The 22290-nt window shown below is 39.9% G+C and overlaps 1 protein-coding gene across 3 annotated transcripts in view; it reads left to right on the plus strand.

Moving 5' to 3' along the window:
- Positions 1 to 22290, plus strand: part of LOC125462495 (sodium/mannose cotransporter SLC5A10) — a 123275-nt gene that overhangs the window by 90802 nt on the left and 10183 nt on the right. For all 3 annotated transcript variants that reach the window (XM_048552579.2, XM_048552581.2, XM_059654090.1), the window contains 4 exons: positions 9653 to 9760; positions 13311 to 13461; positions 16346 to 16514; positions 20441 to 20656. In XM_048552579.2, coding sequence (XP_048408536.1) covers positions 9653 to 9760; positions 13311 to 13461; positions 16346 to 16514; positions 20441 to 20656 — 644 coding nt within the window. The remainder of the gene's footprint in view (positions 1 to 9652; positions 9761 to 13310; positions 13462 to 16345; positions 16515 to 20440; positions 20657 to 22290) is intronic.

Here is a 22290-nt window from a genome sequence, read left to right on the forward strand (position 1 = left end):
GTACTCAAAAGGAAATTAGAATCTTATATGACAAGAAAAAATATGCAGGGTTACAGAAAAATTGGCAGAGAAAGGCACTAGGTCAGTTGCACATTTGGAAACAAGTACACAGATGCTGCGCCAACACTTTGATAATAGAGCTACCACAATCTCCTTTAGTGGCAGAATAGACTCAGACATGAAGAGGCCTCCTCCTTTACCTGTGTTTCAAATGGTTTTACCTGACTGTAAGGAGGGATTTATTTGGAAAACATCACATAACAGAAATCTAACTCGAATTTGTCCATGATAAATAATGACATTCACTGTCTTAATTGAAACAGCAAGAACAGGGATTCAAGGACAACTTCACTGATCCTCTGAATTGGAAGGATCACCAGCATTACCAAAAGGAAACTTGCAAATATCAGAGATTACACTGAGAAGAATTCAATTATTACAAATGTGAACAATTGAGAAATTTAGACTCAGAATATAAAGAAATTTGAAGCATTGTATAGGTATATACTGTGAAAGCAAAGCACACGCAAGCAAATACTAATCAAATTAACTGACGCTCAAAAGTTCCACTGACGTCTTTATAAACTCGAGTAATGTGCTATAAAATTATGGTCGCGTTTCATTGTAAAACATTATGCCATTTGATCTTAAATTGCTACTGAAAGTTTTAGTGCCACTTACAGTTTTTTTTCTTCAGATGCAGTGCCAATAAATTAGATGTAAAACTAAGTTGTACAGTTTGGGCGTGAGAATGTAACATACCATGATTAATTTGGAAAGAAATGTCTCTTTGTAATTCTGTTGATGACAATTCAAAATAGCTATCAATTCGGTATGCAGCTCCATTGTTCATCCAGCCAAGTGTTGTATGGACAATGTACATGAATTCTGCAGGCATTATTGAGCCAAATCCATCCTAAATGGCACATATTGTTTTGCACACCTGCACAGAACATGTCAAGAAAATAAAACCCACAACTTGCCCACTTCAAAACTATGTACTTTGGAAGTCAGGGCAAGAAACATTAGACTGTTCTTCATTGTCTCATTCCTCATAAAACAACAGTTTGCAATGGTAAACTGAAAAGTGATAAATATTATATTGATTTTTGTCTTGTCATCTTAAATTGGCTTTAAGAATATATCATGTATTGTTAAAATAGCGATCAACTGACAGATAGATACTTAGCTTGGATTGGATTTGGCAGCCCTGTGAACCTTTAAAATGAACATACATATACAAACATACAAATTAAGAGCAGGAGGTATGCCATTAACTCCCTTTGCCTGCTTCACCACTTTATAAGATCATCACTGATGTGATTATGGCCTCAACTCCACTATCTATCCCTATTCTCCTTTAAATCAAGAACCCATCTAAGTCAGCCTTTAAAAAAAATTCAATGACCCTGTCTCTTCTGGGGAAGAGAATTCCACAGACCAATGACCCATTGAAAAATCTCCTCATCTCTGTCTCAATTAGGACATCCCTTATTTCTGAGAGTGTTCTCCCATTTTCCCTTGTTTCCCTGTCAATTCTCCTCAGGATCTTATATGTTTCAATAAAATCACCTCTCATTCTCTTAAACTGCAATAGATCTAAACCCAATCTGCCCAACTTTCCGTCAGAAGATAATTCCTTCATCATAGGAATTTGTCAAGTGAACTGGACTGCTCCAAATGCAATTGTATTCTTTCTCAACTAAGGAGACCAAAACTATATACAGCACTGTTAATGTGGCCCTATATGTTTGTAGCATAACTTCCGACTTTATATACTCCAATTCCTTCCCAATAAACAACAGTTTATTTGCTTCCCTTTCTTTTCCCCATACTATTAACAATAAATAGGACAATATTGGAATTTCAACAATGGTGCACACTGATGATTATAACTTGACAGGGATGGTGTGGAGGTGCTGATGTTGTACTGGGTGGACACAGTCAGAAGTCACATAGCACCAGGTTGTAGTCCAACAGGTTTATTTGAAATCAAAAGCTTTTGAACTGTCATGGAATGAAGGAGCAACTCCTGAAAGCTTGTGATTTCAAATATACCTGTTGGATTATAACCTGGTGTCGTGTAACTTCTGACTTTGACAGGCTTTGATGGATTTTAGTTATTCATGGTTGAAGCAGATTTGCAACTTGGTTGTCCAGGCCTAAAGCTGGTGGTGATGAATGGTCCATTGTGATCAAGTTAATCAAATAAAAACCAGTAGGAGTGGGAACTCCATGTGAATGATTTACGCACATAGAGTGAAAATGAAAACTGGCACGTCATGGACATTTTCACAGTGTGTATGACATGGAAAGTACATTTCAGCGATCGTATCAATACTCACTTGCATTGGAAACAGAAAAACACAAGTAACATGGTCAGAATATTGTCTGCATGGTAATCCTGCTCAACATATGATGTCAGTTATGTTTTAATTAGTGCTCAAGGCTTTCCATGTATTATATTGAGCAGATATTAGTTTAAAAACCTATTCTGCAACTTCTGGTTTTCCATGGAAGATGAGGGGGGGAGGTGGTGGGGTTGGTGGGGGGGGTGTAAATTATCTCCCACTGTTAGTCATAATTTCATTCTGTATATACCAACACCCCCATTACTAGTCTTATTTGGTCATTTTTGCTACATCCTGAGCAGTTTTTCTTTGACAGTTTATGCACTATAAGAGAATTTGCATTTTGGCACCAAAAATGGTTTACAGCTTATTCTTTTTATTGTGTTTCACCCTCACACATCTGGCATTGGACTCTATCAAATACCTTTGCAATGTCCTCAAGTCTTCAAAAGGCTCCAGCATGTTAATTATATATTACTAAATGGTACAATATTAATATACAGCTGAAACAAAGTAAAATGAATAATATTGCACACCCCCTTATCCTCTGGGCAGAAATGTAGCCTTTGTTGATCGTTACAATCCTGACTCTGCTTCCAAATTTTAACAGTAAGTCAAGATGTTTCATAGAATTGCAGAAATGTTACACTACCGAAGGAGGCCATTCAGTCTATCATGTCTGCACTAGCTCTCCAAGTGAGAATTTCATTTACAGCCTTCTCTGCTTACCTTGCACAGTCCTTCTTTTCAGATAATAGTGGACTTCAGGCCTTGGTCACTGATTGGATGAATATGTTTTTCCTCATGTTAACTTTGTTTATTTTGCCAATTATTTTAAATCTGGGCCCCCTTGTTCTCAATCCTTTCACAATTGGGGACAGTTTCTCTTTATCTACTTTGCCTAGGCCCCTCTTGATTTTGAATATCTCAATGAAATCTTCTTTCAACTTTCAACAGGAAAACCAGTGCTATTTTCTTCAATATATCTTCACAATAGAACTTCCTCATCTGTGAAATCCTCACCCTGGTATGTCTATTCCGCACTCTCTCCAATGCCTTCATATTCTTCTTATAGTGCAGTACCCAGTCAAAATGCAGTACTTCATCTGAGGCAGAACTAGAGTTCTACTGGTCATAGATTTTGCACACATTTTATACAGGGGTTTTTTTTATAAAAGCATCATTCATCTTGTACAAACTTACACTCAGACTTTCCTTGCATGTCTGCTGTGGCTCTGTATTGAATGCCTTTGCAATATCCCCATGTCACATCTTCAAAAGGCTCCAGCAAGTTAGTTAAATAGTTTTCCATTAGGAAATCCATGTTGGCTTTCATTAATCACCCTGGATTTGTCAATGTGATTATTTATTTTGTCTCAAATTTGTGTTTCTACAAGTTTCTCCACCACTGAAGTTAAACAGATTGGCCTGCAGTTTATTATTTTTACATCTTTAGTGGATAAGTACATCATGTTTGGAATTCTCCAGCCCTCTAGTACCACCCCCAAAGTCTAATCAAGTCTGAAAAGTTGTGGGCAATGGTCATATTTATGCTCACAATTTGTACTCTCACTTCTCTCAGTACCCTTGGATGCATCCAATTCGGTTCTGTCATCTTATCCATTTTATGTAGAGATCTTTATCAACTTTAGACCCTTCTCGATTGTGAATTTCCTCTTCTTTTGCTGTTATCTGGATAGCATCTTCTTGCTTGGTAAAGATTGATACAATATAATTAAAACTTCAGCCATTCCCTCTGCCTCTATGCACAGATCTTCTTTTTAAATTTAATTAACTCTGCTCCTCCTTTCAGTACTTTTTAAAACTGTTTATATGCTTACTGAAGGCTTTGTGATTCTCCATTATGTTGGCTGCCAGTCTCTTTTCATACTCCCTCCTTGCTTCTTTTATTTGTTTTCTTTTACTTTACCACAGAACCTTTTATATTCAATCTGATTTTTATTTGCATTTTCCACCTGACAACTGTCATAAACACACTCTTTCATCATGACTTTGATTTCTAGCTCATCCAGGGAGCACTGGTTTTGCTTATGCTACCTGTCTCTCTCATGGTATAGACTTTGACTGTGCCCTCAAACCTCTTCTTTGAAAGTATCCCATTGTTCAAATACTGCTTTTCTTGCCAAGAATTGATTTCATTTTATTTTGCATAGATTCTTTCTTTCCCCATTGAAATAAATGCTGCCAATTGATAATTATTAGCTTTTTCTTGGACCTTTTCCGTAGTGTCTAAATCTTATGATGTAATGATCACTGTTCCTTAAATGTTTTCTGACTGACATTTTGCTCACCTCATTCACAAAAACCTGATCTAGCAGTGCTTCATTGGACTGAAAACACACTGCTGCAGAAAATTTCCCTCAAATGCTCTCAGAAGTCTTGCCCCTCATTACCTTTAGATTATTGCTATTCAAATTATATTCAGATAATTGAAGTTGCCCATAATAACATTACCATAATTTTTGCACTTCTCTAATTTCCTGACCAATTTATTCCTCTGCATCCTTTTCACGAGTTGGTGGGTGGCTGATAGACAACACCAAGCAATGTAAGTAGACATTTGGATAGTAAGAACTGCAGATGCTGGAGTCAGGATAACACAGTGTGGAGCTGAAGGAATACAGCAGGTCAGGCAGCATCAGAGGAGCAGGAAAGTTGATGTTTTCAGTCGGGACTCTTCAGAAGGTTCTCTGATGCTGCCTGGCCTGCTGTGTTCCTCCAGCTACACACCTTGTTGTAACTGCACATTTTTTCCCTTAGCTTGATCCAAATAGATTCTGTCCTTGACCCCACTTTGACATCTTCTTTTCCCAATATCACAATTCTCTCCTTTATCAATACTGCCATTCCTCCCCTGTTCTTTTCTTCCTCTTTTATCCTGAACACATTGTGACCAGGAATATTGGACACTCAATCATTCTCTTCTATGAGTCAGCTCTCCATTACAGCTATGACATTGCATCTTCACCTAGCAATCTGCACCTGGACTCACCATTCTTATTTGCCACATTCTGTACATTAACATTCACATATATATAACCGTCTAGGCATGTAAACTGTCATTGGTGATTCATTATAGCATGATAAATTTTATTGTGGAGACAGGTCTCTGAAATATGTTAAATGCTCAGAAACTCCAGTTGATCAATCTAATTACCCTCAAGCTTGTTAAAAGCAATCATTTTCTGTCTCCTTATCTCATGACCATCTTTGCTGTATCAAATTACAATTCAATGGAAAACATTGTCAGACAGATATGAATCACATTTTGTGCAGTTTCAGCAAACATTAAACAGCACAGGTCAGCTATGTTGCACCCCGATGCATTAAATGCTAAACTATCCTGCAAATGAACAACTTTAACTATTTCATTATTTCCAGCTGTTGTAAAAATCCCCCCATCCAGAATTATGTGAGATTAAACCAAATCTTAATAACAGATCACGTCTCTAATATGTTAAAGTTCCTCCCTTCGGAAGTGTTTTGGCATCAATTTGTGCATATGTAAGATTTGTGGCTTATTCAAGGTGAATCAGAGGTTACAGTGTCAAAAAGAGAACTGCAAATGTGCAAATGTAGGAGTTCACATCTTAAGGGTAACTGGAAAGTGTAACTTCTTAGAGGCAGAGAACCAGTGAATGGCAAGTCATGTTGTTAGGATAATATACTTACAAGCATACATAGGTAGTTTTCATTATAAATGGAGTAATATGAATTTCTAATGAAAAAGGGTGTGCATGCTAATGAAAGATTTTTAACAAGTGGACAGATTACTAGAATGGTAACCAGAACTGGATAATCCCCAACAGGCGAAAGTCTATATTTAAACCTTCCAAAAGATTACTAGAATGTTTCCCTGGTAAAACGGAACATTTATTGATTTATTTCATAGTTTTTAGAACACAGAAATGTAAGCTCTATCCAATTGTTATAATGAACATTATAAAAACGTAAAACTCACCATATTATAATGAAGCCATACAATGTAGCTGATTTAGTAAATGATGGCCAACTCCTTCTAGAGATCAGTTTGGGAACAGTTGACATGCTGTTACTGGTATTCTGATTTTGGAGAATTTCTTTTTTTTTGTAATTTGGCATAATCGAAGCAATCAAATCCTTAATTTCTCAAAGAGCTGATTAATTCTCCAAGAAGTAGCAGAAAACTGATGAAGCAAATCACTGAACAGATTAAATCACGTTGAGCAGCAGCAAATGTGTAAACAAGTTGTCTTGGTGTCAGAACACCACATGGTTTAAGGAAAGAGATGGTAAGAACTGCTGTTGCTGGAGTCAGAGATAACACAGTGTGGAGCTAGAAGAAAACAGCAGGTCAGGCAGCATCAGAGGATCTGGGACCCTTCTTCAGAAATGTCAGCTTTCCTGCTCCTCTGATGCTGCCTGACCTGCTGCGTTCCTGCAGCTCCACACTGTTGTCTCTTGGTTTAAGGAAAAACGCAGCTTCAGCTATCACCTCAGATATGATCCAGTTTGGCATAACATTCTTTCTTGTTGGGTGTTTGAAATTTGCAGCTTACAAGAACAATATTTAAAGATTTATATTTTACAAATGCCTTCTAAAAGAATGGAGTGGTACATCAAATCCAGCCAGGACTAATTTATGTAGCACAGCCACATGATGTTGATGTGGAAAACAGTTACTGATAGGAGTAAATGTTCCTTTGCAGTTGAGATTGAGACACATTAGTGGACAGTTATGAGTTGCCTTTTGCATTGCATCTAACTTATCTTGTATCTGAGCATAGAATAGTTGTTGACTCTAGCTGCTGTGATAAATATAAGCACGCTATTTGCATAAGATTATAACATATAGGAGCAGAATTAGGCCATTTGGCCCATTGAGTCTGCTGTGTCATTCTGTCACGGCTAATGTATTTCTCAACCCCATACTCATGCCTTCTCCCCATAACCCTTGATCTCCTTATTAATCAGTGTATTCTGAACTCAACCTCCAATTTAAGCATAAAATTGACAGTCGTACAACACATTCTCCATTAAATACATGTTTAATTAAGCAAGACATTCAATAGATAGGAAATGTAATGTTAATAGAGAAGTAGGATTTCAACTTATTGCTAATGCATTAAACTGAAACCACCCAAATTTCTTAGCAATCCAACCACCATGGCCCATGTCTTGAGGAGTAGAATTGAAAAGTAAGAAAGCCATGTTAAACTTGCCTAGAACCTGTGTTAGATCATACATTGCACTATCTTGCCAGATCCGAGAACTTCAGAAAGATATTAGAGGCTAGAGCTCTTTTCCGTGTAAAAGGGACAGCTAAGCAGTGAGAAGATAGAAGTTTTTATGAAGATTTACAGGTTTGATAGGGTCAACTTGAATGAGAGTATGGCCATAAATATAAAGTAGCCATTAATAAACACAATAGAGAAATCTGGAGTAAATCCTTCCACCCCACATGAAACTCATCACTACAATAAATAGCACTAATGCATTTAAGGGGGACTTAGATAAGCATGAAGGGGAGACCAAATTAGATTGATATGTTGAAAGGGTTTGATGAAGAGGGATAAGGTGACTTTTGACTGGAGTAGAGTATTAATCTAGGCAAGGATCAGTTGGGTCAAGTGACCTCTTTCTGGCCTGCAGTCTCAAAGCAACTCCTTACATTGATTTTAACTAGACATTGTGGAGGACTGAAAAAAAAAGGGAGAGGAGACCTCAGCACAGCACCCAACATCCATTGGAAACCATAGCAGCTTATTCCATTGTAAGGCCTTTAGTTAAATTACTCGTGCAAAAATTGGAAATGCTTACTCAGGCTTATTAGGTAGCAGATATTTGCATTCTATTTTATCTGCAATTAATTTTGAGTCATCTACTGCTGCAGTCAGTAAAAAATTAAAGCTGATGCTGCATCTTTTCTGACAGAGGTTGTAGTTGACTGAACTTGTCATCGTCATGCACAAATAATTACACAGACTATGCAAATACCATAAATTCAATATAATTCCCTTCAAAGGACAGCTTCAGCCATCTCTCCTTAAATTGCAGAAGGGAATTTTCCTTTGAAAAAGGATAAGGTGATGAAATGCTTCTGTAATCGTAAGCTTAAAGTCACTAATCTGCAATAATTAATAAATTTGCAGATTCATTATTCATAACATTCAAACCTCTCTGATAGAGGGATAAGTGCTGGCCAGGTTACTGAGAGAGCACCCACTCATCTTCGTAGTACAGTGGGATCTTTTAAGCAGAGACAGGCAGATCTTGGTTTAAAGCCTGAACCAAAAGATGGTACTTCAGGGAGCATAGCACTCCGTTGCCACAACACTGGAATGTCGGCCTGGATTTGTTTGTTTTCAAATGCAAGGAGTGAGGCCTGAATTTATAGACTTCGGATCTAGATATGAGAATGCCAGCAGCTGAGCCACAACTTACACCTAATATAAATTCAATGCTGCTTATCCAAAATAAAGAAGACACGAAAGCTGCATTACATAATTAAGGCAGATGAGATGTTGATGTAAAACTATGTGGCCCTTACAACTGGCTACTTATATAGACTCCATAGACGCTGCCATTTCTGAATCAGTAAAATCAGACAATGGAAAGAGATAAAAACTTTCATTTACATAGTACTTTTCATATCCACTGAATTTCTCGAAGCACTTTGTAGCCAATTAATAACTTTTGAAGTGTTATCATTGTAGGAAATACAGCAGTCAATTAGATGCCCAGCAAACTTCCACAAACAACAACGCAATAACAATTAAGCCATCTATTTTTATGGCCATAATACTTGCTCTGCACTTTGTGTCAGATAAGTGCCATGCAATTTTTATATGCAGCAAGGCAGACGAGAGTTCTCAATTTAACATCTCATCTAAAAGATAGGAGCTCCAAAGCTGCAGTACACTCTCAGCCCAGCACTGCAGTGTTGGTGATCATTTTTGTGCTCAAGTCCTGGTTGAGACTGAAATTCAGAACTTTGAACTCAAAGGTGATTGTGTAACTAACTATGTAACAGTTGACATAATGGATTTCAGCTCATGTGAGATGGCGAGACAGAAGATTTTGAATCCAAATTCTAAGATTAAATTGGCTGGGCTAAATAGGAGTATAGTTATCAGGTTATATTTTATTGAGGAAATATCAACACTGAAATTAAAATGGAAGTATTTTCACTGAAGGAACCTTTACATAAGCAAACATTAACAGTTTTTAAAAAAATATTATAAAATAAAATCTATGACCAGGACTCAAAAATTAACATTATTTTCTTCTGTTCACATCAGATTCAGTTGCCTGTGTTGATCCTGAAGAATGTATAAAGGTGTGTGGCACTGAAGTGGGATGTTCTAACATTGCTTTCCCAAAACTTGTGATTGAGCTGATGCCTGATGGTAACTTTATTTACAAGTTTCTTTTTTTTATCCTCACAAAGTCAATGATTATGGGTGAACAAGTCTCATATAGGAATACGGTCAAAAACGAATAAAAATAGAGAATCATTGAAGATTGCAGAAAAAGAATACGCAAGGAAATGGAGAAAATTCACTGATGCTCTTTGATAAAATATTGCTGAGAAAAGAAAATGAGTTTGAAACATTCTTGCAGTGGCCATCTTCCCTGGAGACTGGTTTATCACTTTAAAGCTGGGAGGTGGTCATTGAATCATATAACCCCTACAGCGTTGAAACAGGCACTTTGGCCCAACAAGTCCAGATCGAACCTCAGAGCATCCCACCCAGACCCATCCCCCTGTAACCCACCTAATGTACACCTCCCTGAACACTACGGGCAATTTAGCATGGCCAAAACACCTAACCTGCGCATCTTTGGGCTGTGGGAGGAAACCGGAGCACCCAGAGGAAACCCACGCAGACATGGGGAGAATGTGCAAACTCCACACAGCTTGACACTCACCCACTCGGAGAACAGCAATACAGTGGGATGATAGGGGTCACTACATTTGTAATGGTCAAAATGTTTGCCTAGGTGACTATCCATAGCCACGTCATGCGCAATGTGAATCCAATTGATCAGCCAATTTGCTATTGCTCAGTTTTCTACAAGTGGAATCATAATTTGTTAGGCACACACCCAAGAGTAAAAACATGATAGGCAACACAATAATATAGCAACAAACAGGATGCTACACCCAAAGCAGTCTGGCTGGAATCGTTATTATTACTCGTTCGTCCAGTTTCATCAGATTGTTATGCACCAAATAATTAAAATACAATCAGTTGTGCTCAAGTCCTGGTTGAGACTTAAATTCAGAACTTAATTATAAGGAAATTGCATAAGGATGAGTTACATGATGTACCAGAAAGGAATATGGAAGAGGTAACTCTATTGCATTAGTAATCTTGAAACCTGGAATAAATTACACAGAATCATGAGTCCTGTCACTGGGGATATGCATTCAATACAATTTGCAAATCTGGAATAAAAAGCTAGGATCAGCAGCGATGGCCATGAAATCACTGGATTGTCTCAAAGACGCGTCACTGTTGTCGTCTTTCCTGGTCCAGCCTGTATGGGATTCCAGGCCCACAGCAAAGTAATTGACTCTTATATGCTCTCTGAAACTCCCCTTGCAAACTCTTCGGTTGTATTCAGAAGGAGCTCACAACCACCTTCTCATGCAGAGCTCAGAATGACCTTCACAGTGATGTCTACATTCTAAGAGTGAATAACAAGAACATGATAGCATTGGAAAAATGAAACCACCATGCAGAGGCTGACCAGTTACACACAGCAAAGGGATCTGAGGAAATGACAAGATGAATAAGTTTTCCCTAAATTGAACCGCAGATTGTCTTTATATATCCACTTTAATATAATCAAAATTCCCGAGGTGCTTCACAGGAGTGATTATCAAATGAAATTTGACATTGAGCCATAAGAAAGGTTTCAAGGTCAGATGAACATGCAGAGAAAGGCAAAGTATACTCTGATCCCTGAGGGACGAAGTTCCCATGGTTGCAGTAGGAATAATAATGGGGAAATCATTGACAGAATTGTTATCTTCTTGTTTGCTCAGAGAGAACAATTGTTGCAGTTTATACAAATTGAAATTTTGTACGGCTGTGAGGAAAGAGCAGCAATTAATACATTTGAGAGAGCTGGGATATGTACGTTAGACTGAATGGTCTCCTGCTATGCTTCATGATTCTACCAATAGTAATTAAATTTGCTACCAGCTGATACCAAACACACCGCAATAAAAAGATGTTTGTTGAACCAATGGAGTTTAGCATCAGATACAAACTTATAACAGTGCACAATTTGATATTTTCAGAAAGCAATAATGAACAGGTGACAGGTACAACTATTTTAAAAATTTGAACTATTAGGTGTTGGCATTGTTGAAATTCCCCTCTCACGGAAGAGTGAAAACAATTTGTTTTGATACATTGATAGGATGTGGATGTTTATTGCTTATTAGGAATCAACCATGTTACTGTGGATCTGGAGTCGTATGTAGGCCAGACTAGATAAGGATAGCAGTTTTCACATTAGTGAACCCAGCTGGGTTTTTATGACAATCGGCCGTGCTTATGGATACTTTCTACATAACCTGTTCTGATCTGTTATTTATACCTCTGGAGCAGGTAAGTCTTGAACTCTGGCCTCCTGCTTCAAAGGTAGGGATATGACACTACCTCCTATACCACAAGGATTTCTATATAGGTAAAAGTAGTTTTACAATTCACTTGTTTCCTGCTCAGTTGTAGAATGAGTTCAGTTACACAGAATAGCTCTTGTAATTTCTGTTTGAAATTGGTCTTTGCTCCATTCAAGAAACAAACTATTTCTTTTATCCACAATTTAACCCATTACATGGGGAGGTGATGGCCTAGTGGTATTATTGCTGAACTATTCATCCAGAAAGTCAGTTAAATGTTCTGGGGACCCTGGTTAAAATCCTGCCACAGCAGAAGATGGAATTTAAATTCAATTTTTAAAAAAATCTGGCATTAAGAATCCATTAATGATAATGAAACCATTGCTGATTTTTAGGGAGAAAAAAAAACATCTGGCTCACTAATGTCCTTCAGGCAAGGAAATCTGCCATCCTCTTCTGGTCTGGTTTACACACGACTCCAGACCCACAGCAATGTGGTTCACTCTTAGCATCTACCTGAAATGGTCCAGCAAGCCTTGCAGTTCAAGGACAGTTAGGGGTGGCCACCCAGTAATGCCCACGTGTGAATTAAAAACAAAATTGAGCAAAACATTTATTCATCTGTTCTCCTTTATCCCTGTCTTATCAGTCATGCCTTTGTTACCTCTTCACTTGTTTGTTTCAATGCACAACTGGTCAGTTTTATATCATACCCCATCCTCCCACAAACGTCACTAGCCCAAAGCTCTGCTGCTGACATTTAAGCTCAAACGTTCAGCTCTCACGCCTACATTCACTGACTGATTTTGATTCCTGGTCTGATTTTGTTTCATTATTTCCCTTGGTTTCAAATCTCTCCATGCTGTTACGCCCTCCGATTCTTTATAACATCCTGAGGCTGTACAACCTTCTGCAAATATTGCATTCCTTTGCTTCTGGTCTTTTATGTGCTCCCAATTTCCATCACTCCCCCATGGCAGCCATGCCTTCTGCTGCCTGGACTTTAAGCATTGGGATTCCCTCCTGAAACATTTCCCTCTCCCCTTATCTCCTGCTTCAAGACGATTTTAAAAACTTCCTCTTTGAACAAACATTTGCTGATCTGATGTTGTAAATCCTCATGTGGCTCAATTTCAGATTTCATTTGATAATCATTCCTGTGAAGCACCCTGGGAAATTTGACAATATTTAAGTGGTTATATAAAGGCAATCTGCTGCTGATGATGCATGAACTGTGTCAAATCTGAGCCTGGCATTTTGCATTAACAAGCTCACACTATCAGGAACTTAACTATTGATGCTCTTCAACCTGATTGTAGGTCTACGTGGACTTATGATTGCAGTAATAATGGCTGCTCTCATGTCATCTCTGACATCAATATTCAACAGCAGCAGTACACTGTTTACAATAGACATCTGGAGAAAGATTCGGAAGGATGCCAGTGAACGGGAATTACTGCTGGTTGGAAGGTAGGATTCACTGTGTCACCCTCAGGAGGTATTTGCACAAAATAAATCCAGGGATCGTAAAGTAGCAATTGTCCGAGAGGACCAGTCTCTCATTAGAGAGAGAGACAGCTGGTGCCGAGTTTAACCTGATGGGTCACCAGACCTCAAGTAGGGAGCAAGGTTGACAAAGTAGAACCTTCATGGTAACCTCAGCCAGTGCAGAAATTGAACACACATTGTTGGCATTATACTGTGCATTGCAAACCAGATGCCCAGGCTAAGCAACCCCTTCTCAATAGTGCAAGCTAAATACAAACCATACTGAAGTTAGCATAATAGCTAACAAAGTGTGAAGCTGGATGAACACAGCTGGCCAAGCAGCATCTCAGGAGCACAAAAGCATAATGCAGTTTTATTGAAGAGAATGTTATGAGAGGAGTGATGTGGTGATGGAGGGGGGTGTAATTAATACTGGCAGGGACAGTCATAGTCGTGTAGCTCCTTGACCATGTTCCTATTGGACAATTTTTGGATTAGGATAGGACAGGTTTCCCAGAACAGGGAGGAAAGCTTTTAAATTCCAAAATGTCCCTAAAGAACCACTGGCCCTTTGCTGGCAATGAATTGACCCAAAGGCAAGAAGAGAAACCAGGAACCCTGGTGCGCTCCTGGCTTGGGTTCTCACCCTTCCCTTTGACCCTCAAGCCAATCACAATGGGCTTCTTGGAGACTCAGTCCTGGCTATGGATGTAATCTCCTGTCCTGTGCCCTGGATTGAACCAGCTCTCCCCCTGACCCAGATGAATGGTGGTGGCCTTCCAGTTTCACCCCAAGGGAACTACAATTTTTTTGCAAAAGAAGAATCGTGATCAGGTAAAGGAGCTCCCTTTGGCTCCAGCGATTGGCTCAGAGTGATTCCCTGTGTGTCAGTTTTGATAAAGTTTCCTTGGCCTACATGGTGTCGGCAACTGGTCCCCTGCCGCCCTCACCTCTGACTACTGCTCGTGATGGCACTGTCAAGCTGCCAGGTCTCTGATCAGTTCATCTTGCACAGGGCAGCAACCCTGCTGGCTACTTGCTTACATTTAGTCTTTTAGCATTTGGGCCTTCATGGTCATCATATCCTCTGGTGCAACTTAAATCTGAACCTTCGGGCCCACTGGTCAGGATATTACTGTTGTGCCATAAGACCCCTGGTGGTGATCTATACATGAAAATCAAGCGAGACGGTGCCACTAGCCTGCCATGAGTGTTGCCTACCCACAATTACAGCTGCTGGCAGGACTCAGAGCTTCTCGAGAATTATTTCTGCATGAGTCCACTCTTACATGGGAATGTTGAATGAACAGTGGTGGGTCTTGTGGAATATGCTCTGTGAGGGATTTTATGTTGGGAATTGAATCTCACGGAGTCACAGAACTCATTCCAGCCCAAGTATCTGTTTCTGTATTGTACATCTCTATCACTCTATGACTCTACCATCCATTCATTCACAGAGCACTGTTGGACTGTGAAATACTTTGCAGCAGGTAGCAGATGTAAGGATCATTGCATCTCTTAAGTTATTAAATATTCCAAGCAGAGAAAGGTAAAGGTACCCCGAGAAAGCAGACAATAAGATCTGTTCTGGAAAACAAAGAGCTGGAGTACATATCTTGAACTTCATTACAGATTCTGACTTGAATCCTTCTGCCATTTTAATTGTCTGTCTTTTGCCTGCAAGAAAACCATTGCTCCACGGCATTGCTTCTTGCACAGACTTTTCTCCATGTCATTCAGTTTGAGAGTGTTGCCATTGACCAAGTCCAGTCCCACATGGCATTCTATGTTGGCCTATCCTTTCACCCACTTCCTCCTCTTTGCTTTGTTATTTCTCTCCATACATAGAGTGGCAATTTTCTCTTTCTAGAACCTTTCTTCCCTGGATTATGACCAATTACCTCATGCTTGATAAGTGTTTTTAATTAATGATAGGGTTATGGGTGTGTCTGCCAGTCTTAATTGCCCAAGAACGTGGCAGTGATTTTCCTTCTTGAAGACAGCTGAAAGGCTTGCGAGGCCATTATGGATGGAGGCTAAGAGTCAACCACACTACTCTGGGTCTGGAGCTGCACACAAGGTGATTGGTTAAGTGTGACACTGTCATTCCCTAAAGAACACTGGTGAACCAGATGGATTTTTCATATAATCAGACAGTTTCAGCTTTGGTCACCATTGATGTTGGTGCTCAAAGAAAATTGGGCTTAGATTGTAGATATTAATTAGATTGCCTTGCAGTTAATATGTCTACTGCCAAAGTACATTGTTAATAAATTGTTCATTTTTTTTAAGATGGAAACTTGGTGCCCAAGATTGGTTGGCTGGAAAGCCTGGTTAGGAATAAAGAGCAGTTATGAAGTTTATTGAATGTTTTAATTTCACATGTTGTGAATCCTGTGATAGCAAGCCTGATCTGATTTGCCTTGCAAACCCATGTGCAAAAACAGAATAACGTGCGTTTCTCATCTACCTGTTGGAGATTCTTGTAAATTCTTTCACTGAGGCCAAACTCTTCTTACTATTTCAGCACAATGGCATCATATCAGAGTCTAATTCAGTTGGTCCCTCATCCATCCTTTGATAAAATAAAGATGTTCCCTGGCAATCAGACTATGGTGTGCTCCAGAATTCTTTACTTCCTCGTGGTGCTTGTTCCCTGCCTTTGAGATTGAGCAGAGACTGAGAACTAGGCCCCACCAGTCAGTACCATATTCTGTGTACTCAGTATCTTAGTTGGACAACTGTGTCAAATTGGACTCGAATTGCATTGAGATTCCACTCCACCTTGAATAAAACTAATGATAATGGAAGGTTGACTCTCATCTATTTGGATACCTCTCACATGTTTCCTGTTCTTTCTGTTTAGGATTGTGACGGTGATACTGGTCGCAGTAAGCTTGGTATGGATCCCAATATTGCAGAGTGCTAACAGCGGGCAACTCTTCAATTATATTCAATCGGTGACCAGCTATTTAGCTCCTCCTGTAACTGCAGTTTTTGTTCTTGCTGTGTTTTGGAAACGAACTAATGAACCTGTGAGTAATGGGTCGGTGCTTCCAGTTGCCTAGGCCCTAAACTACAGAATTACCTTCCTATGCCACTGTGCCACTCTACATGTCCCTTCACCTTTAAGACATGACTTAACAAAGAAACATAGAAGCTGGGTGCAGGAATAGCCATTTGACCCCTCGAGCCTGCTCCACTGTTCAATACGATCATGGTTGATCATTGAGTTTAATGCCTTAATCCTGCCCTCCCTCCAAGTCCCTTCAGCCCTTTGGCTACAACAGCAAAGTCCACCTCCTTTATTAAAACACAATCTTTTGACCTCAATCACTTTATGTGGTAGCAAATTCCATAAGCTTACAACTCTCTGGGTGAAGAAATTTCTCCTCATCTCAGTCCTGCAATGTTTACCTGTTATACTTAAACTATGATCCACTGTTCTGGATTCCCCTACCGTCAGGAACACCCTTCCTGCACCTAACCTGTCTCTTCTTGTTAGAGCTTTATAGGTTTCTATGGAATCCCCCTCATTCTTTTAAACTCCAGTGAATACAATCTTAACTGATTCAATCTCTCCTCATACATTAAGTTCTGCCATCCCAGGAATCAATTTGGTAAACTTTTGTTGCACTCCCTCTATAGCAAGAACATCCTTCCTCAGATAAGGAGACCAAAACTGCACACAATATTCCAGGTGTGGCCTCACGAATGCTTTGTATAATTGAAGCAAGACATCCTCTTGTTATGAAGGCCAACATACAGTTTGCTGCCTTTACTGCCAGCTGCACCTGTGTGCCTACTTTCAGCAACTGGTGCATGAGGACACCCAGATCTTGCTGAATATTCCCCTCTCTCAACTTACAGCCATTCAAACATAGGTTCCTATTTATGCTACCTTCCATTTATTCATATTATATTGCATCAGTCATGCATTTGCCCACTTACTTGGTCTGTCCAAATCACAGGGCAACATCTCTGCATCCTCCTGAAAGCTTACCCTTCCTCCCAGCATTGTGTCATTTGCAAATTTTGAGCTATGACATTTGGTTCCCTCATCTAAATCATTTACATACCTTCTGAGTAGCTGGGGGGCAGTACCAATCCTTACTGCACTAGTCACTGCCTGCCATTCCGAAATTTAAAAACTACCTCTTCGACCAAAGGCCACCTTATATAAAACTAGAAAAGGATAAAATCAATCACTAGGTCTCACAGCATTTGTGGAGAGAGAAACTCAGTTAGCTTTTCAGAATAATAAGCTTTTCTCAGGGCTTTTTCAAAATTCCATAATACTTTGCTTTTCTATCTCCTTATGTGGCTTCTTGTCAAACTTTGCTCTTGGAAATTTATTCCATTAAAGGTGTTATATAAATGCAATTTCTTGAAAAAAGTTCCAAATCAAAATGTTCAGATATAGCCTATGATCTCTTCATTCTGCAAGTGAGAATATTTCGCAGAAAATCTTTAGCTCCCTTTTCATTATTATTCATCATTTCCAAATTTGTTGAACTATACAGCACAGGAAGGGGCTAATCAACATTGTGAATCATCAGGCCTGGATTATCTCTGAGTCAGAAAGTTGTTCACACTCCATTCCAGATACTTGAACAGAATATCCAGACTGACACTCCAGCACAACTCTTTGGTGGTGCCATTTTACAGATGAGGTATTACACAAAGGCCTTGTTTATCTTCTCTGGTGGATGTAACAGATTCTGTGACATGATATTTGAAGAAAACTGGGCCATTTTTCCTAATGTTGTAGTCAATATTTATCCCTGAAACAAAGTTACTTTGAAAAAAAGATGATCTGGTCATTTTTTTTTCTCTCCCTCAGTATTGCACTGATGCATTTGCGGTATGTGTTTAAAATCTCAGGAATAAGCCTCAAATCCCCTCCCTTTTGACACTAAAACAAAAGTGATACTTCTGAGCCACACAGCCAGCTGACCTTGTAGCTGGTGGATCTGACCATTTTTCTGATGCAGTAACAGGATAGAAACCAGAGTAGTGACCAGCATGAACCCAAGTTATAAACAAAAACAGAAGTTGCTGGAAAAGCTCAGGAGGTCTGGTAGTATCTGTGGCAAGAAATCAGGATGCAGAGGTGCCAGTATTCGACTGAGTGGACAAGGTCAGAGGTCACAAAATGCAATTCTGCATTGTTGTGTATCTCCGAGGTTGCCTTACCTGAAGATGGGAAGCTAAATGTCCTTAACTGCTGGGAGGGAACATTTGTGTCTGACAATTGTTGCATGGTGTCCATTCATCCAAGGAATCACTGAAATACCTGCAAAATGATATCAACAAGTTTCATCCCACCATTAACTGCACCATGGGCTACTCTTCAGAATCAGTCTCATTCTTGGACATGCACATCTCCATCAAGGACAGACCCTTCAGTACCTCAGTCCACCGCAAGCCCACAGATAAACGATGCTGTGCTTCTCCAGCTTCACCCTAAACATGTTAATGAAGCCATTCCCTACAGAAAAAACCCTGCATGTACACAGGATCTGCTCAAATGAGGAGGAACATGATGATCATCTAAAGATGCTGAAAGACACCCTCATAACAATGGGATATGATGCTCAACTCATTGGTCGCCAGGTTTGATGAGCCGCAGCAATAAACCACAATGCCCTCCTCAGAAAACAGACACAGGACACAACCGATAGAGTACCCTTCATCGTCCAGTGCTTCCCTGGAGTGGAGAAACTGCGCCATTTTCTTTGCAGCCTTCAATATGTCATTGATGACAATAAACATCACACAAAGATCATTCCTATGCCTCTAGTTCATGACTTCAAGCATGCCTTTGCAGTAAACTACCCAGCCTTCAGGACAACAGTGACAACAACACCACACAACACTGCCACAGTGACCTCTGCAAGACATGTCAGATCATCGAAATGGATACTAACATCACATGTGGGAACACGACCCACCACGTGCATGGTGACATTCATGTGACTTGTCCAATCTTGTCTACCTCATAGGCTGTAGACAATTATGTCCTGGGCATGGTACATTGGTGAGACCATGCAGGTGTATAACAATGGATGAATGGGCACCACACAATTGCCAGACAGGAATGTTTCCAACCAGTCGGTGAACACTTCAGCGATCAAGGACATTCAGCCTCTGAACTTCGGGCAAGTGTCCCCCAGAGCGAAATCCAAGATACACAACAACACAGAATCACTGAGCAGAAGCTGATATCCAAATTCCGTAGCCATGAGGATGGCCTCAACTGTGATCTGGGGTTCATTCATGCTGCACGTGACCCCACCATACTGTTCTGTATTTGTAAAATCTTCCTTACTATCCTGTTTTGACACTATCACCTTGATAACCTGTTATGATCTCTCTAATTTAATTAGTTTGTACAGTTTTGGATTACTTGTTACTTTGGTTAGACCCTTGGCTTGTGACTCTTATACCTATTATATTGTTCCAGCTATTTGGTTTGCCTCCAGCATCAACTAATTTTGAACTTTTTGTATTTATCTCCCTGCCTCAAATAATCAGATCATAAGACATCCCTTCATCCCTTGCTTTTCAGCTGTTGACACTTTACCCACATTGTCTGACACTTTTGATCACCTTGCTATTTAGCCTGTCGACACTCCATCTCCACCATTTGTACGATCTTCTGATCTTTCTGTGCCTATGCGCATCCCTTCACTTTACCTGATGAAGGAGCAGTGCTTGGAAAGCTTGTGATTTCAAATAGACCTGTTGGACCATATCCTGGTGTCGGACGAGAAATCAGAGTAAATGTTTCGGGTCGAGTGACCCTTCCTCAGAACTTCTGAGCTTTACCAGCAATTTCTGTTTTCATTTCTGATTTACAGCATCTGCAGTTCTTCCAGTTTTTAACCCAAATTATGAGTGGCCTGTTTTTGGTTAGAGTGATATTGAGACCCAGTAAATATTTGCTGCTTGTTTCCAGGGTGCATTCTGGGGCCTAATGGTTGGACTAGCAGCTGGCCTGGTGCGAATGGTCATGGAATTTGTGTATCCCTCGCCACGGTGTGGAGTGTATGATCTAAGGCCATCACTATTGAAGAAGGTTCACTACCTCCACTTTGCGGTTATTCTGTGCACCCTTACGGCTCTAATCGTCGTGGTGATCAGCCTGCTGACAAAGCCTCCTCATGAAAGCCAGGTTTGGTACAGCTTCTGCTTTTGGCACGGTTAATACCATTGCAACTCTCCCCCTCAGAGCGTGCTGAGGTTTTGTTTCCCATGTGATCAGTTCAGAATGGATGGTTGCTACCTGGGATTTATCCCACCTTCTTCTGCTGAATGAAACCGACTGTAGTTTTTTATTTAGATTAGATTAGATTCCCTACTGTGTGGAAACAGGCCCTTTGGCCCACAAGTCCACACTGCCCCTTGAAGCATCCCACCCAGACCCATTCCCCTATAACCCACACACTCCTGAACACTACGGGCAATTTAGCACGGCCAATCCACCTAGCCTGCACATCTTTGGACTGTGGGAGGAAACTGGAGCACCCGGAGGAAACCCACGCAGACACGGGGAGAATGTGCAAACTCCGGACAGACAGTTACCCGAGGCTGGAGAACTGACTATAGGACTGCTGTTATAGAAATTCCTGTGATATTTTTAATAAAATGAGAATTGGAACTATCTATAGCTGATACATGACCCATAATGCCAATCTCAATATCCACTGCCTTCATGAACTACTCTTTAGGCTATCAACATGTTGATATTGGCTTATTTAGGATATTGTCAAACACTATATTGGTGTTCTCTTAACTCACACCAAATCCCACTCCAATATGTTCCCCAGGCTTCCTGACCTACATTTGACTCCTGGTCAAGCAATGTCATGCTTTTCAAATGCAAATTCGTATTTTCAAGTCCCTCCATGGCCTTGCCCCCTCCCCAATTTTAATTAACACCACACCACAAAACCCATTACGTGATGTAAATGAGATATAGGTACCAAAGCTGACATTCCACCATCTCCTTTAGGAAGTCACAAATGTATTGGTTTGACTACTCACCATGACCCTAGCAAGTCTTGGTTAGAAATTCCTAGGAACTCAGGTATATTGTGTCTGCTATTGCTTTAGTTATGTCGGAAAAACATGAATACTATGCTTAATATGTTCTGCGTATAAGCTGTTGCCATGTAAAATGTTTTCATGTTACAGTGACCTGATGTTACAGTTGATTGCTGGACATTCTGGACATTCCACATCTCAATGTCTGTTCATTATTTGTAGCACTGGACTGCAGTGAATTGAATCCTAGGGACTCCAGGCTAACTTCAGGGAGTTGGTAACACATCTGAAGATATTTGTACTGATTCATACCATGTTTCACACATTCAACATTGTATGGTTTTAATCTTTGCAGCAAAGCACTGTAGAATGTTGTAGGCCCTTGCATTATGTCAGCTGCATCAAATTCTGTTTTTGGTCAATGCTTTTGAAAGTACAGGTGCAGCAGATAGACTATCCTCCAAAATGCATGCCAGCATATTAAAGTCTGACTTTGCAGTGGTTCCAATGGCTATTCAGGATTAAGCCTAGAATAGAGGAGCCCTTTGCAATAAATGCACATAAGAAGAGGTCTACAGTCTATCAGTTGAAAGCCCATAGGGAATAATTTGGTCTGACTGATAATGTACATATTAGAAAATTACTTTTAAAAATTGACCTTTTCATGGAACATTTTCATTCATATGTTATAAAAAATATTGGCGAGGATGATTGATTGAACAGAAAGTGGGAGGAAGAGGGAAGTAATGTGATAAGCTCCAG

This window comes from Stegostoma tigrinum, chromosome 23, assembly GCF_030684315.1.
Source record: "Stegostoma tigrinum isolate sSteTig4 chromosome 23, sSteTig4.hap1, whole genome shotgun sequence".
Taxonomy (NCBI): domain Eukaryota; kingdom Metazoa; phylum Chordata; class Chondrichthyes; order Orectolobiformes; family Stegostomatidae; genus Stegostoma; species Stegostoma tigrinum.